The 18071-nt window shown below is 40.4% G+C and overlaps 1 protein-coding gene across 1 annotated transcript in view; it reads right to left on the bottom strand.

Moving 5' to 3' along the window:
• The window catches only part of celsr1a (cadherin EGF LAG seven-pass G-type receptor 1a), a 117745-nt gene that overhangs the window by 13230 nt on the left and 86444 nt on the right, over positions 1-18071 (bottom strand). The window contains exons 10-25 of the mRNA XM_037696144.1: positions 15081-15247; positions 14792-14977; positions 13158-13271; positions 12854-13028; positions 12634-12775; positions 11934-12054; positions 9288-9471; positions 5666-5767; positions 4373-4470; positions 4076-4285; positions 3802-3985; positions 3547-3690; positions 3283-3466; positions 1732-1899; positions 1531-1657; positions 1256-1456 (exon numbers count right to left, since the gene is read on the bottom strand). Coding sequence (XP_037552072.1) covers positions 1256-1456; positions 1531-1657; positions 1732-1899; positions 3283-3466; positions 3547-3690; positions 3802-3985; positions 4076-4285; positions 4373-4470; positions 5666-5767; positions 9288-9471; positions 11934-12054; positions 12634-12775; positions 12854-13028; positions 13158-13271; positions 14792-14977; positions 15081-15247 — 2507 coding nt within the window. The remainder of the gene's footprint in view (positions 1-1255; positions 1457-1530; positions 1658-1731; positions 1900-3282; positions 3467-3546; positions 3691-3801; positions 3986-4075; positions 4286-4372; positions 4471-5665; positions 5768-9287; positions 9472-11933; positions 12055-12633; positions 12776-12853; positions 13029-13157; positions 13272-14791; positions 14978-15080; positions 15248-18071) is intronic.

Genomic DNA, 18071 nt, shown 5'->3' with positions numbered 1-18071 from the left:
TGCTAACAGGTTCACGCTGCTAACAGGACCATGCTGCTAACAGGACCATGCTGCTAACAGGACCGTGCTGCTAACAGGTTCACGCTGCTAACAGGACCATGCTGCTAACAGGACCGTGCTGCTAACAGAACCATGCTGCTAACAGGTTCACGCTGCTAACAGGACCATGCTGCTAACAGGACCATGCTGCTAACAGGACCATGCTGCTAACAGGTTCACACTGCTAACAGGACCATGCTGCTAACAGGCCCACACTGCTAACAGGCCCACACTGCTAACAGGACCATGCTGCTAACAGGACCATGCTGCTAACAGGTTCACACTGCTAACAGGACCATGCTGCTAACAGGACCATGCTGCTAACAGGTTCACGCTGCTAACAGGCCCACGCTGCTAACAGGCCCACGCTGCTAACAGGCCCACGCTGCTAACAGGACCATGCTGCTAACAGGTTCACACTGCTAGCAGGACCACACTGCTAGCAGGACTCCCTCTTGGTTTTCAAGTCCCGTTTAAAAACCCACTACTATTCGGAGGATTTCAACACCAGATGATCTGTGTTTTGATCCTGTACTCTCCACACTGGTTTGTCGTCATTATCTGCATCGTTTTTATGTCTATATTCTGATTTACTTCATTTTGTATTTTGCTTTGTGTGTTACCTGTTGTTCTGTCTGTACAGCACTTTGGTTGGCCTTGTCCCTGTTTAAAGTGCTCTATAAATAAAATGGTATGGTATGGACCATGCTGCTAACAGGACCACACTGGTAACAGGACTATGCTGCAAACAGGACCATGCTGCTAACAGGACCACACTGCTAGCCATACATATATGTATGTTGTTAAATTACGTAGGTTTAAGAGTTCCGAACATTGTTAAGAACATTGCAAGAGTACGGGAAGGGTTTCTAAAGCCTTACAATATATATTATTACTCAAGCAAATATAACGTCCCTACTTCGCGGATTTCCACTTATTGCAAGGGGGTCTGGAACATAACCCCCGTAATAAACGAGGGACTACGGTATCTAACAGGTAAGATATTAACTGTTCCTAACTTTTTCAGAAAATTCCACTCCACATGATCAAAACTATTATACTGAAACAAATACCAACCATACTTTGAACAATATGCTGTTTGGTATAATCAGTACTTGTTTTATAATTTTTGTTACATAATGAACGGTGTGGTTGAAGGAGAATGGGACGTTACATGCAGCGGGGTACATGCACAGAGAAAAAATAAAACACCAACCATGTTGTCGGTTTGATTGATGCCCAGCAGGAAGACGAGCTCAGAGAAGAAGAGCGTCGCCACCAGGTTCCTGTGGATGGCGAGCAGGTTGGAGCGGAGCCGATAGAGGAGGCAGAGCAGGATGAAGGTGATGAGGAGGAGGAACAGTGACACCGACACTGTGGCGTAGGTGACGATCTTCAGCGGGAGGACGTCTTTATGCTGTAAAGAAATCAGGGTCAGGAGAAGCAAGTTTTAAAATAAAGCGGTGAACTTTTTTTTTTTTTTTACCGTACCTCTCTCTTGGAAATGTCCATCAGCACTGCAAAGCTGGTCATGTGATCACACTGGCAGCTAATGTGGCTGTTGTTCCTGTTGAGCACCTCGCAGCCTTTAGACGACCAGCCGCCGGTACCCCTACTCCTAAAAAAGTAACAAAACATCATGTCAGCATAAAAGAAAAACCTATCCACGATTGTAATTCTTTAAAAACTCACCCGATGGAGTGGTCCCAGTACACACAGACGGGTTTGGTTCGCTCCTCTGTCTCCAGCAGGGTGTACTCCAAGGTGATGGGGGGGTCCAGGACAGGAGGGAGGGGTTGGCCTTCACTGTGAACGGTGGCGCTCACGATGGCTGTGTTTATCACTGGACGGTTGGGGAGCCTACAACGAAAACGCACACATTTAGAGCTATCGTGACCTCCATCGTTCATGCAACCATGTATTAGCAAGTCTTTCTGTATTTTATCAAGTAACTACTTCTGAATACTTTATGCTACTTGAGCCATTCATGTATCAAAACGTTCAGCTCGTTCAGCAGATGACGGCTGTGATCTTTCTTTTCATAACTCGTATATTTTTCAAAATATTTTACTTTATTAATAAATATTTTAAGATCTTTTCAGTTAGCCCCATGTCCCCAAATTATTTTTTTTTTTTTTTTGCTTTAGCAAACTTAGCTCTATTTGTCTTCTGACACTACTTTTAGCTTTTGTTCTACTAGTATTAGTCAAGTCAACTTTATTTATAAAGCACATTTAAAACAGCAGCTGTTACCAAAGTGCTTAACAATAAAAATCAATGGAGATTAACAGAGTTTGTTTATTAAAATTAAAAGTCAGAGTCTAAAACAGTTATTTTTTAACAGTCTGTCTTGTAAATCAGTCCTCGAGGCTCAATGGGATCTAACCTGTATAAATAAAGATTAAATGAATAAAACCATCCCGAGATTTGTAACAGGCTGTTTACGATATGGCTCAAGAGAGTCAAGGTTTACAGGATCAGAGACAGCGGTAGAGCTAGGGCTAAACGGGATGACTTCAGTCTTCTGATCACTAAAACTTAAAAAAATTGAAGCCATCCATGCCTTAATGTCATCAAGACAGAGGATGAATGGAGTGAGAGCTATTAGGTTTTAAGGGCAGATAAATCTGACAATCATCAGCATAGCAGTGAAAACAAAGACCATGTTTCCTCAGGACAGACCCCAAAGGGAGCAGATAGACTGAAAACAGAAGGGGTCCAAGAATGGAGCCCTGTGGGACCCCGCAGGAAAGATTAGATTAGCTTCTAGTCTTTTGCTACTTTTAACTAGGCTTTTGCTACTTTTAACCACTTTTAGATAGGCTTAAACTGCTTTTGGTCTTTGCTACCATTCTACTATTTTTAGCTTTTATCTAGTCTTTCTCTACTTTTAGCTTTTAGGATATTTTCAGCTTTAAGCCAGGCTTTTGCTACTTTAACATTTAGCCAATCCTTTGCTGCTTTTAGCTAGCCTTTCGTTACTTTTAGCTAACTTTTATTGATGATTTTAGCTAATGTTTGACTAGTTTTAGCATTTAGTATTTTGCTACTTTTAGGTTTAATACTCAGTTTGAGCTTTTTCAGTAAATTTCAGCCGTCATTCAATACTCAGCATTCATTCTGCATTTCTACAGAAAATGCAACTTCTCCAGCCTGAACGGTAGTTTAAGCTTTCTTTTGTTCAGTTTTTAACACACCAACACAAGGGCTACAATCCACGGCTTTTTGTTTTTATAAAAGTACCTCAGACTCCTGCGGTCCGGGTCGTATCTTTCTGGAAGGAGCTGACCCAGAGACTTGTACACAATAACAACAGCTACAGGCAGAGAAGCAGCTGGCTCCAGGTGGCGCCTTCTTCTATCAGACACAGTGTGCTCCTCCTCCTCCAGCGGGGGGTTGGTCTGGGTCGGAAGGGCAGGCGTGGGCTCTTCGGGGTTCAAAAGAACATGGAGCTCAAGACCAGAGCAGCAAAAACAGTAAAAGCTGTAGTTATTTGGACATTCTTACCGTTTTGGACGTGATTACGCAAGTTAAAATATGGAAAGTGGACAGAAGACCCGAGCTCTTTGGGGTAGGTCTCTTGGATGTCCTGGAACCGAGGTAACGCTGCCCTCTCTGGGTCCGACACATCCAAGTAGTCCACGGTTAGAACTGTGGAAAAGACGAATTAAAAAAATAAAGAAAAGAGGTGAAAGTGGGAGTATTTCATATGTTTTGTGAAAATTTGCATTTTCAGAGTTCGGATGCGGTTCCACGACTCACTCATGTTGTCCGTGACGATGGTGAAAGGTTTCAGGTAGGTCTTCCTGACATTTTGTGCCAAGGTGTTCGCATAGTCCTCAAAGTTGCGGAGCAGGTGTGCGGTGCCGCCCTCCGTCTTCTGGATTTGCTCCCAGTGCTCCTTGGTGTCAGGATCCAGGATGGCACTGCCAGCTCGGACCAAATTCTACAAACGTCCAACACATAAACAAACTACTACCAGAAACCAGAAACGAAAAAAAATCCACATAAACAAATTAAATTCTCTCTGTTCTACCTCATTGAACTCTGCATCCTTCATGGCGCTGAGGTCGAAGCCGGACTGCTTGCTCTCGTATCGCAGCACGTGGTTCAGCAGTTGGGCCGCCGTCTTCACGTCGTTGCCAAAGAAATGCGGCTTCTTGTTCGTCGCACCGTGGAGCATACGCACGATGGCTTTGGACTGTTCGCCGTCCAGCCGCGAACTGTTGCGACGCAGGTCCTCGTTCTGGACAAAGGAGCAGGAGAATAAAAAATAAAAAAAACTGAAGGGGGCGTTTTATTTTCGTTTCGTTTTATCCTGAGAGACGCTCACCAGTTTCTTCAGCCGAGAGAAGGTGGCGGTGGTGGTGCAGTTAAAAAGGTCAGGCGACAACCAGCCCTTCTCATCACTACAGTGTCGAATGGCAGTGCCTGGAGGACAAAATACATCTTAGAAAACTGAAAATAAAGAAACGTTTTTCAGGAATTACATTTCCATACATGACAAATGGAATTCGGCAAATAAAAACATTAAAAACTGGCAGTTTTTGAAGGAATGTCTGTCGTTCCCAACCTTGTATGCTTAAGATATTTAAACAAAGATCTGGCGTGATCACATTACTGTCTGTTACCATTGTTGATGAGTGCTCATAACATAAAATGTTTGCTGTCGTCAGTGAACTGAATAATAAGGTGCACGTCAGGATTTAACAGCAAAGCTATGTGATATGTTGAAGGAGACAATAATCTAGACAAACCGAGTCTGTAGGCCTGTCACGATACACAATAAATCAATTAATCGCACGATAAATGAAAAGTATTGACCTCATTTTCATTTATCGGCTTTATTGTTCCTTCGTGTCTCTCTTTCTACCGAAGACACTGGATGACAAAAGGCTCAACTCTGGTGCTCTTCACTGACCCCTTTCTTTCTCTTTAAAATCCATTTTAACGATCCAAAATCACGTTTTTGGATCGTTAAAAGCAGCTAAGCTGGGAAGCTAAGCTACGAGCTAAGCTAACAGGCCGATCTCAGGAAAACATTTCCGTCTTATCAAATCTCCAAAATTCACGGTTGAAACCCGTGCCTTCGTGTAGAAAGTTGTTTTTCTCTGCAAAAAGAAGCTGAGAACTTGTTTACTGAGCTCAAACCACACCGAGTGTCTGCCATTTTGAGAACCAAAAAAAGGAAGGCGAGACAGCCCATGTCACGTCATATTTCCCTCCCATTTTTCTTAAAGAGACACACTGCTCACTCCCTCGCTATCCATCCTTGGGTTCAAACAGCCTTATACTGCCATACGGTGGTCAAAAAAAGGCACTACACTCAAAACAAATTAACCGACATTTCTTCTTAAATTTGACAATTTTTCAAATTATTGTCAAATTTCTAACAATATTATCGTTTATCGCAATAATTTCTGAGACAATTAATCGACAAGCAAAATTTGTTATTGTGACAAGGCCAACGAGTTTGTTGGTTCGCTAATCAACAGCACTGTCAAAACAACAAAGTTATGGTCACGTTCACCATAGTGATTGTGGTGTATTTGAACCCTTGCTTTGGTTACGTTCAGTAATAAAAATTTCAACCAGTTCAGGTATTTAGAGACTACAGGTTACACACCGATGGACCCTTTGGGACAGTTCATGGCAGCTGGACCTCCAAACTTGGTCTTGGGCCACCAGATTCCAGCATCAAACGCTTTGGGGCAGCCTTGGTACACCACTGCACAGAGAAGAGAAGTTTAAAACACAACAAATATTTATACAGCTGAGAGTTACGATTTAAATGTATCTGTTTTTTATCTTTACTTCATGATGTCGCCTTTCTGATTTACTGCCTTATTTAAATCAGCGAGTCACACAGGGACGTTTAAAATAAATTAAACTAGAGAAATTGCATTTCCTACAAAAATGCTTATTGCTGAAAAACAGCTGAAATTAGCTAAAAACATGCTGAAATGCAAAAACAAGCCCAAGTTAGCAGAAGAAAGCAGAAAAAACACGTGCTGAAATAGGTTTAAATAGGCAGAAATGAGAATAAAAATTAGCTACAAAACAGAAGAAGCTGAAATTAGGGAAAAAAAAGGCTGGAAAAAAAAAGCTAAAAAGTTTAAACTACCAGAAGGAAGTGGAAAGAACTAAAATGAGCTTAAAAATGTGGAATTAGCTGAACAAGCTAAATTTAGCACAAAACTGCTAAAAAGTAGCTGAAAATGCAGAAAAAAAATGAAAGGATCGTAACAAGCTGAAATTAGCAGAAAGAAGTGAATTAGATCTGAAAACAGCTGAAATTAGCTAAAATTATGAAAAAGTAGCTAAAAGGTAGAACAAGCTTAAATTAGCAGAAGAAAGCAGAAAGAACACGCTTGTTGAAAGAAGCAAAAATGAGCACAAAAACGCGGAAATCATGTTAAAAAAGCTATAATGAGCTGTAAAGTAACTAAAAAGGCAGAAAGAAGCTGAAATTACAAGAATGAAGTGGAGAGAGCACGTTTTTGCAGAATTAGGCTGAAAAAGTTCAGATGAGTGCAAAAAAATGTGGAATTGGCTGAAAAGGCTTTAATTAGCATAAAAACAGCTATATAGTAGCTGAAATAGTAGAAAAAGCTGAAACTTGCAGAAATAAGCTGAAAGGAGCAAAACAAGCCGAAATTAGCAGAAAGAAGTTAGAAGAAGCACAAAAATGTTGTAGTTAGCAGAAAGAAGCTGAAAGGAGTGCCTAACCACTGAAAAAAACAGCTGAAATTAGCTGAAAGTAGCTGAAAAAAGATTAAATTTGCACAAGGAAGCTGAAAGAAGCTGAAGCAAAACAAAAGGTGAAAGGAGCAGTAAAAGGTTGTGAACAGATCTAAAGATATGAAAGATGTAAAATGAGCTAAATTAATTTTCTCTGAGGAAAAAAAAATGGCAGAAAAGGCTAAATATTTCAAAAAGCTAAAGTTGCACCAATACCAAAAGCCATAGCAGCCTTCTCTTGGAGGAGCTAAACGTTTTGATAAACGATTTGTTGAAATAACTTGAAAACTGCAGGACGAGAATTGTGCAAAAAAAAAACCCGTACGGAAGAAAAATGGATCACAGAAGAGTCATGAGCGTTCCAACAAGTGCTTCTGGTGGCTCCTTCGGCTAGAAAACAAAGCATGACTCAGCAGAAAGCTACAGTGACGTTAACAGGAATGTTTCCCAGAGCTTCACGGTCTTCAAGGCTGCGCTTGGTGCAGAGCTGACAGATCGGAGTAAAACCCGTGGAGGGTCGTCACGCCTCACAGAACAAAAACCAAACAGAGCTCTTCTGCATTTCATCCTTTCGTCTTTTTCCCTTCTCACGTTTGTTCCCTTCATCTATTTGGTTTTATCGATCTGAAAAAAGTGTTGAAAGCTTTAGCGTTTAAGGCAACAGCTTCAGAAGAACAATTGGGATTTTAGGTGTTAAAAGTCAAAACATGTCCCTGGACTGAACAGCTTTACGCCGGGTCAACTAACAAGAACACTGAGGCTTGTTTCTGTTTTCATTTATCTTTACTGGTTTGTGCGAGTCCCGTGTTGCTGCCAGTTCAGTCTTTGAGCCAGACTCGCCTCTTCTGCTCCACTGGTTGGTGACAAAAGAGCCGAAGCGAGCCCGAATGCAGCACCGGCGGATGTGAGTGACGGTATTTGTTTCGTTTGGACAGTTCGTCAATTCATCCAGGCTGACTTGGTGAACCCAGAACATTTGGAGGAACAACGCATCACACTTTGAAATTATTTTCTAATTAATGCCACTTTGTGTTCTCACATTTTAAAATGCTTGTTCCCAATTATTAATACATACAACTCTATTTATCAACAAATAATATTATATAAAATATCAAAGTCTAACTAGAGAAACTGCATTTCCTGCAAAAATGCAGTGAAAATGTTATTTGGAGAAGAATTTTCTGAAAAACAGCTGAAATGTAGCTGAAACGGAAGAACAAGCCTTAATTAGCAGAAGAAAGCAGAAAGAACACATATTTGCTGAATTAGGTTTAAATAAGCAAAAATTAGCACAAAAAATAGGAAATTAGCTAAAAAAAAATCTGAAATTAGCAACAACAACAAAAAGCTGAAAAGTAGCTGAAAAAGCAGAAATAAGCTTAAACTACCAGAAGGAAGCTGAAAGAGCTGAAATGAGCTACAAAAATGTAGAATTGGCTGAAATGGTTAAAACTGGTATGAAAGCAGCTAAAAAGTAGCTGAAATAGTAGAAAAATTTAAAACTAGAGGAAAAAAGCTGAAAGGAGCATAATAAACTGAAATCAGAAGAAATTAGTTAATTAGGTTGAAAGGAGCAATAATTACCAAGAAAAACTTGGAATTCATCTCAAAACAGCTGAAATTAGCTAAAAATGCTAACAAGGTAGCTGAAAAGGTAGAATAAGTTTAAATTAGCGTAAAAAAGCAGAAAGAACACATAATTGCTCAATTAGGGTGAAGGAAGCAGAAATGAGCATGAAAAAGTAGAAATTTTCTGAAAAAAGCAGGAATTAGAAAAAAACAGCTGAAAAGCAGCTAAAAGACAGAAAGAAGCTTAAATAACCAGAAAGAAGTGCAGAGAGCACTTTTTTTGTTGTTGTTGCTGAATTAGGCTGAAAAAAGTTGAAATGGTGCAACAAATGTGTAATTAGCTGAAAAAGCTAAAATGAGCATAAAACAGCTAAATAGTAGCTGAAATAGCAGAAACAGCTGAAACTTGCAGAAATAAGCTGAAAGGAGCATAACAAGCTGAAATTAGCAGAAAGAAGTTAGAAGAAGCATAAAAACGTTGTAGTTAAAAGAAAGAATCTAAAAGGATCACAAAACAGCTGAAAAACAGCTGAAATTAGCAGAATTTTTTTTAAATTTGCACAAGGAAGCTGAAAGAAGCTGAAGCAGAACAAAATGTGAAAGGAGCAGTAAAAGGTTGTAAACACATCTAAAGATGTGAAAAATGTAAAATGAGCTCAGTTCATCTTTTTTGAGGGAAAAAAGTGGCAGAAAAGGCTAAATATTTCAAAAAGCTAAAGTTGCATCAAAATCACAGCTGAATGTTTTGATATTTGTTGAAACAGCTTGAAAACTGCGGGATGAGAATCGTGTCGAAAAACGCATGGAGGAAAAATGGATCACATTAGAGTGAACGCTTCGTAAACGTTCACACAATAATGTAGATTTTTATACCGTTTTTCCTGGTTTAATAAAAGTCAGCAAAGAGGAAAAAGCAGAAGTTTTTTTTTTCTACTTACCCTCACATCCAGAGTTGGTTACTTCGGCAAACGGGTTGTCACAGCGGTTACACTGACGCCCGATGACCCCTCCCTTGCAGGGGCACTGCCCGGTGTCGGGGTTGCAAGACCGAGACAAGGAGCCGAGAGAGAAACAATCGCAGGGGTGGCAGGTGTCCTCATCCTCGGGACGATAGTGATTCTCCTGGAGATGACACAAAGGATAGACTTTGATCGTTGTGGGGAGAAGAGCGATGCATTTTTTAATTCTTGAGGGCTAATTTAACAAAACGGAAAGGTTGAAACATAACACAGCAGACAAGTTTAGCTAGGATAAACCTAGTTTATGATGTCACTGCTACAAGAAGAATCAATAAAAATAAATCCTTACTTTTGCTCTGAGCTTTTTGTTTTCACTGGAAAAGAAACTCTCGAGGTCTGACAGGCTGACGCCTAAGCATTAGTTTGCTGATTTATGTCATTCTTGACTCTTCACTCGCCAAAAAAAAATCTGCCTGCAGCAGATGCGGTAGTTTTTCCAGCTAAAGCTCCACTACTCTGAATATTTGTTTAAAATTCAGTTTAAAAATGTAAACAAAGGTTGAACTTCCCATGCCACACCACTAAGTGAAAACGTCCAAATTAACAGCATCAAAACAGAAAAATCTTAGCTTGGATAAAGATTCTCCTATAAAAACTGTAGCTTGTTATTGTTGTTGGATGCTGATTATAGTTGTCTTTCCGTTACGAACAATTTTAGCATAAAATCAAAATTTAACAGTGACGGTAACAACATAAAAACTGGTAAAACAGCTCTATTGTTGTTGTGGTTTCTAAGCCACAAAGTGATGCACAAAACAAACAAAAAAGTTGCTTTACATTGTTTTAACACAAATACCACATAAGGCACATTACGCACTCACTGAAAAACTATTATACACCAAAGGATCGGACAAGCAAAGACCTTGTTTTAATTTTGACCTTGATTTGTGACCTTAAGCTTGAAGCTGGGGGTTGAAAAGACTACGTGACACACTGTCTAGTCGTGGTACAAATGTGCAACAAGTTACAAAAGATTATCTTGAGCAAATAAGATGGTATGGCCCGGACAAGCAAAGACCTTATATGACTTTTGACCTTGATTTGTGACTTTGACCTTGAAGCTAGGGTGAGGAAAAGTGTATGCAATACTTCATCTAGTGATGATGCAATTGTATATTGATTGTTAAAATATCTGGGCGGATCAGAACTTATAAGAGCAAGTTTACGGAGATTAAACCGTAATATGTTCGTCTTTCAGACTTCTCCTCTGGCTCTCGCTCAAGAAGGACGCCTCTGCTCTTCCTCCCCCTGTTCTCCTCTTCTGCTTTTGCTGTGTGTCTTTGAGCCCCTGGTACACATCTCTCGAATGAAAAATACTATTATGGATGTGGTGAGCTGGACTTTCAATGCAATCGACAAAATCATTTCAACAAAATGACAGGGTCCTGGAGAACCCTCTTGTCCGGCAGAGACTCACGCTGCAGGGTACATCAGAGATCCGTGGGGAGTTTGGTAGCTGATGTGCCTCTCAGTTCTGTCTCAGGAGGACGCTGAAGACGTTTATATATTTGGATTTATGACAGCAGGGGTTCTGCTCTTTGGCATCAGCGGGGCTCTGTTCTATCAACTTTTGAAGAAGACATCAGCAGCAGTTTTGGCCATGGCAAAGCTTCCAAGTCTGTGTGAAGGTTTGGTTCGTGCTATGTGTATTTTATGAGTACAGCGCTTTGTGATTTTATGTCTGTGATAAGTGCTCTATAAATAAACTTTACTTACTTACTTACTATGAGTATTCAAAATCAGCTGATTTACGAGCTAAACCGTAAGATGGAGGCAATTTGTGAGAATCGCAGGCCACCTGCGGCTTCTAGGACTCGCCAGCATGTTGGGATCGACCTTGAGGAAGGCCCATAACACGGATCAGTGGAGTGGATACCCATAAAGCTGGTCATTCTGGACCTGGAAAGTTCCAGCAGGACTCAAGGCTGACAAGAAAAAAACAGTTTGCCTGAAGAAAATCAACAATTGTGGTGTATCTGACTCCGTTTGGCCTCGGATATATTAAATTTCTCCTGGGACATGGGTAACTATGGACAAAGCTTCATATATCGCACCTCCCCCCCACCCTGAGAACTTCTGTGCAGGCTTATCAGAACTGCATGGACAAATCTTAACGTCTTGACATCAAATGCATATGTAATGTGTGATAAATGTGTTCGCTGGCAGAGTTTTTTTGATGTCTCAAATCGTGTCCTGATAGGACAAGATGTGAAGAGGTAATCTTTGTAATACCACTACTATCATGGCTCTTACCTTTTTCTATCTAAAAGTATTCTAATAAAGAATAAGGGGTTGCGCTATTATAGCAGCAGCAACGTGCACTCCGTCCATCTTTTGGACGACTGTACAAACATAATTTCACTGTTTCCCGGTACAATGATAATAAAGCTTATCTGATTCTTATTTCAACTGGCGTATAAATAATAATAATAAAAAGCTGTTGTTTTTTTACTAAAAACTATGTGTACATGAGGTGTAAATGCTGCAGAAACTCAAAGTTTTTTAAGTATTTTGCGTGGTGTTGAATGAGGGACTTGGTTAAATGTTGATGTTCTGTGTATTTACCTTGCAACGGCATTCTCCGGTGGTTTTGTTGCAGTCTTTGTGAAACCCTTTGCTTGTATCACAGTTACAGGGCCCGCACATCGGACTGCCCCACCATCCCTGAGGACACGGCTTCTCCACTCTGCCACGAAAGACAACGACTCAATAGGGTTCGACTCATAATCTAAACTGAAACGCATCCAGGTTTTGTTTTCATTAACGTTCCCAGAACAAAGAATGGTTCTGACACGATACCGACTTTAAATCAGGTGAAAAAATATCAACTCGCTATCAGTCTATCTGTTCCATTTATCTTCAAATGTGAACTTTCAGAATAAACTTCCTCTGCAGCTGAAAGCCCTGGCTGCTGTGTGATCTGATAGCATCAGCATGAGGGCAGGAAAGACTGAACACCTGTAGGGGATCAGACAAGCACAGAAGGGGGAATCCCACATCATGCTAAAGACAGGAAGTGATGCGTGTCATAAGGGTTAGAGGAAAATGACTGACTCCTGATGAGGTGTCTGAATCACTTGAACTCCCACATCATAGCTCTCCACTATCGAGCTCAGATTACTGACTGTCGGAGTGGCAATGTTACAAAAAAAGCAGCTTCGATTTATTTATAACATCTGGGAACTGTTTACTGCGTGCGTATGTCGACGACTCGATCCTTGTTTTCGTTTTATACCTCACACACACGTTATGGAAGGAATCTCACTTGTTTTCACAGTACTGGCCGTAAAAGTCCTGGCCACACTCGCAGGTGTATCCATGGGAGGAGCTCGGCTTGCGCACACATGTAGAAACATGCTGACAGGGGTTGAGTCGGCAGGCGTCCACACAGTCCTTCCCGACGTATCCTACGTGACAGGCAGCGAGGACGGAATGAGAATGGGAGCGAATGCAACGCGCGGGGCGTGTGAAGTCTTTTGGATTACCTGGGTCGCAGACGCAGCTGTGCGTGCTCCAGTCGTTGCTGCAGTGGCTGTGCTCGGGGCAGATGTTGGAGTCGCAGGGGTCTTCCAGGTTGCAGCCCTCCTCCACGTGGATTTTCAAGCCCTGAGCCATGTTCACGTTGGCCACGTTGGTGGAAGTCTCACCCATACGCACACCCTGATCGACAGCGATGATTCAGATGCTCAAAAATATAAAACACTGAACAGAATGTGGTTTGAAAAAATAAAAAATAAAAACTTGGAAAGAAAATTTGGCAGACTGAAGCAACGTTCAGCAGGCACCCACCTGTATACAGCCAACAAATCCTTTGTTGACGAGGTTTCTCTCCCCGGGCAGCCCTCCAACATGAAGAGTCTGCAGCTTCAGGCCTGGCAGGTCGTTCCCGATCTCCACAGACTTCTGCTTCAAAACACAATTTAAAAAAGTCAACAACTTGCAGTAAATACAGCGCATGTGAACCCCTTTTCATAATGTTCCTCCTGCTTCCACTTAATTCAACAAACTTAAAATATTTCACCATCAAATGAGACGCTCCTTAATGGAGTAGATGTGGCGTCAGTGACAACTCTTTATGTCTATTATTGCATGTACAGCCAAAAATAAAAATAAAAATAAACCTCTAATGCGACAACTTTGTCTTAAGTTATTTATTTATGTTTGTTAAACCCTGTATCTGACTACAACTGTTAAAACACTAGCTGGCAACTCAAAAGAATTGTGAGAAAATAAGCTTTTTTTTGTTTGTTGCTGTTTCGCTGAATCGCTTGCAAATGAGCAACTAGAAACCTGTGAGTATGGGGTCAGAGCACTGTCAAAATAAACGTGCATGTAAAGACAGAAATGTGCGCATGTTAGTCAATAGTTGTGCATAACTAGAATTTGTACGTTTTGTACGTTTCCTTTATGAAAATACAATTTTAAAAGTTACAACGTCACAAACTTGTAAATACAAACTTCAAATTTACAGTTGCGGTTAACTATTTATGAATACAAAGAACTATGACCGTTTGTGAATACAAATTTTTTTTAACTGATCTTACGCCATGGGGTCACAGGCTGGTTAATGGAGCACAGAACACATTGATCCGCGTTGCGCATACATTCTTAATGCTTTCTTTGTTTCAACTTTATAGGAATTTCTTTTAAGAAAATGAAAACAAATCACCAATGGGTTGTCAGTATACACAGGAGAAATGTTAGCCGTTCTATTAGCAATACAGTGGGTGGAAGACAAAACCATTAAAAACAATAAGTACCAGCACACATTGGAATAAAAGGAAACGAGGTGACCGTTAAGATGGCAAAGAAGGCAACTTAAAATCATATTAACTTCACAGGACATACGAGAAATCAGAGGCGAGGAGTATCAAACAAAAACTGAAGAAAGAACGTTCATGCTCAATAATCCAGGTAGATAAATCCAACAAAGTTAAGTGCAGAGGACCTGATTTAACTTTGCTGAAGAAAGAATGGCAGAAAAGGTGGTGTGTAGAAAGAAAAGGAAGATGGTTTTATAAGAAGAAAAGGCAGTGGGAGAAACGAGAACTGGAATGAATCTGAACGCGTATCGATGTGTTCTGTGCTCCATTAATCAGCCTGTGACTCCGCGACTTAAGATCAGCTGTAAATTTGTATTCTCAAAGAAAAAAATTCTTATTCACAAACAGTCACGGTTATTTGGATTCATAAACAGTCAAATAAAACTAAACTTGAAGATTGTATTTGTTGGAACTTTTAAAATAGCATTTTTTATAAATTAAACATACAACACATACAAGTTCTAGTTATGCACAACTGATATGCACAAAAACAATTGGGGAAACCCCGACTTTATGGTGTGAAAGTGCACGGTGCTGAGGTTGGACTGTGGAACGTGTGAAGTGATAAAATGGGATTTTTGGATGTCATCTGGTCCGTACCTCGTACATGTCATAGTCCAGGGACACGGCAGCCATGTATTTGAAGTCTTTGCCATCTTTAACGCTTTTCAGTTCCACCAGTAAGTGGTGCCACTCTCCGTCGTTGACACGAACTTGTGGGAAGCTCAGCGACGCCAACAGCTGCTGCCTCAGCAGGACCTCCATGCGGACCTGCTGCTCGCTCACCTGGAGGGGGAGAAGAAGGAAGAAGTTCTCCGACTCTCGTTCCAAATGTTGAAACTGAAATCGCTCGTTCCATGAATGTGTTGTGGTGAGTACGGTTTCTCACCATGAGGGTGATGGTGGACGAGGGTCCAGCATTAACCTGCATGAGGGTCCCAGCAGGCTTTCTGGTCCGGAACATGAGGCCCATGTACCACGGCACGGCAACGGTAACGTCCGGCTCGCTCCAGGATACCAAAGCTTGGCCGTCGAAGAACTGAGGAGACGGCATCACTGGAAAAAATTAAACAACAACAACAAAAACAACAGGTTGAAGAAAATGAATCAGACTGGAACAACGTGGAAACCATGCGGGACTTCTCTTCCTTTCCCTTTCCATCCATCCCTCCCTTCCTTCATCCCTCCATCCTTCCTTCCTCACTCCCTTTCATCCATCCATTATTCATCCCTCCCTTCCTCACTCCCTCCATCCTTCCTTTCCTTCTACCCATCAACCATCCATCCATCCTTCCTCCCTCCCTCCCTTCCTCACTTCCTTCCTTTCCTTCTATCCATCCTTCCATCCATCCAGCAACCCATCCTTCATTTCCCTCCTTCCATCAATCCATCCATCCATCAATCTATCCTTCCTTTCCTTCTACCCATCAACCATCCATCCTTCCTTCCTTTCATCCATCCATTCTTCATCCCCCCTGCCTTCCTCACTCCCTTCATCCTTCCTTCCTTTCCTTCTATCCATCCATCAATCCATCCTTCCTTTCCTTCCTTCCATCCATCCATCAATCCATCCTTCCTTTCCTTCCTTCCATCCATCCATCCGTCCTTTCCTTCCTTCCATCCTTCCTTTATCCCTCCCTCCCTCCTTCCTTCCTTCCTTTCTTTCCATTCATCCTTCCTTCCTAAATCCCTCCATCCTTCCTTCCTTTCATTCATCCATCCATTCTCCCTCCCGCCATCTTTCCTTTCCTTCCTTCCTCCATCCAACCATCATCCCTCCCTCCCTCCATCCTTCCTTCCTTCCTTTCCATCCATCCATCCTTTCCTTCCTTCCTCAATCTATCCTTCATCCCTCCTTCCCTCCATCCTTCCTTTCCATCCAACCATCCAACCATCCTTCCATCCTCCGACCTACTCGCTGAAAGACAACTGCTCCACCTCTAAATGTAAATCATGCAAAAGATTAAAACATAATAGAGAAGCTGACAAAACCCAGGAAAATTAAGATAATCTTTCAATAAGTATAACATCCAGTGTTTTATTCTGAATAATCCACAGGATTAACTCTGACTATTCTCTTCTCCCCGGGGCAAATATTTCAACCAAAGGATTCACAAGTTTACTCAGAGGGAAGCTGTAATTATGAGACAAAGCACATATTTGTTCCTGTAGCAAACTGTGGATTTAGTCTGCACTTCCCTCGATCTTATTCTCTCTAGAACACAGAAGAAAAATCTTGTGCAGACAAAAATAAAAAACAGCCAATCTTCAGTTACCAGAAAGCTTAAGCACTGGTTTGACTTAAGACAGAAGACAGATGATGTGTCATCTCTGTACACATCTGTGCTAAGCTGAAGAAAAGCTTCTCAGGGTCCTCAATCATTCAGCACAAGTTTACAAAAATATAAAAAATGTGTTTATTTTAACAAGTGGTTACACTTTAGATGGGTTTAGTATGCTAACACTAGCATCACTGATGAAAGTGTAGACGATTTAACCTTTAATGATTAAATATTTGTTAGGTTTCATAAATGTTACATAATCCTAAATATTCACCAAATGGTAGAACAGATAGAAAAAGCCAGAAACCTGAAACACCTCGAGGCAACTCCTTCAAAAATTGCTGAACCACTCAAAAGGATTAGGCTAAGCTACTCAACGTCTTTATTTAGTGATTCAAACTCGCACATTCGTTAGCTTATATAACACAGAATGTGACTGAAAGTACAGCAAACCTATTTGAACTCATTTGATCAACTTGAATCAAAATGTTGAACGTCGTCTCCGACACCAAACGAGAGTTTAACTTCAAGGAACTGTAGCTGTGGTTCTTCAACACAGATTTTATTTTGAAATTCTTAACATAAATATTTTTTGTGTATTTGTTAAATAATAACTGTGTAATGTCTCATACTGCTGGATTATGTAGTTAATATGTATATTTTTTTGTGAAAACAGCTGCTGGGACAACACAAAGTCAAAAACAAATTTCTCCCAAGGGGATAAGAAATTATAATGTTTCCTACTCTACCTTATATATCTCATGCACGTTCTGATATTACAATTTTCACAACACTCGCCATGCGGCGGAGGGGATCAGATAGGAGAGAGGGTCTATCTGGTGGTCCAATCTGTATCTTCTGCATGCAGTTTGTGTCTGCAACATTTGGAAATCCTTTAGAACAAGCCCTTAATTTATACTGTTACTGCACTTTACTGACATTACTTATGCAAGAAATTTTGATATTTATGATGATACATGATACGATATGTAGCCCTATAATATATCATTATCATATTGTATCGCCCTATATCATTATCGTATCGTATCAACCTATAATATATCATCATATTGTATCACTCTATACTATATCAATGTCATATCGTATTGTCCTATAATATATCATTATTGTATCGTATTGTCCTATAATACATGAATATCGTATTGTCCTATAATATATCATTATTGTATCGTATCGCCCTATAATATATCATTATCACATCGTATCGCCCTATAATATATCATTATCGTATTGTATCGCCCTATAATATATTATTATCGTATTGTATCGCCCTATAATATATAATTATCAGATCATATTGCCCTATATCATTATCATATTGTATCACCCTATAATATCTCATTATTGTATCGTATTGTCCTATAATATATCATTATCGTATCGTCCTATAATATATCATTATTGTATTGTATCGCCCTATAATATATCATTTCACATCGTATTGCCCAATAATATATCATTATCGTATTGTATCGCCCTATAATATATCATTATTATATTGTATTACCCTAGAATATATCATTATCGTACTGTATCGCCCTATAATATATCATCGTATCATATCGCCCTATATCATT

The sequence above is a fragment of the Nematolebias whitei genome, chromosome 22 (genome assembly GCF_014905685.2).
Source record: "Nematolebias whitei isolate Nwh7 chromosome 22, NemWhi1, whole genome shotgun sequence".
In the NCBI taxonomy this organism is placed as follows: domain Eukaryota; kingdom Metazoa; phylum Chordata; class Actinopteri; order Cyprinodontiformes; family Rivulidae; genus Nematolebias; species Nematolebias whitei.
Note: the sequence above shows the minus strand (reverse complement) of the source record. Positions and strands in the feature narration are given on the sequence as shown.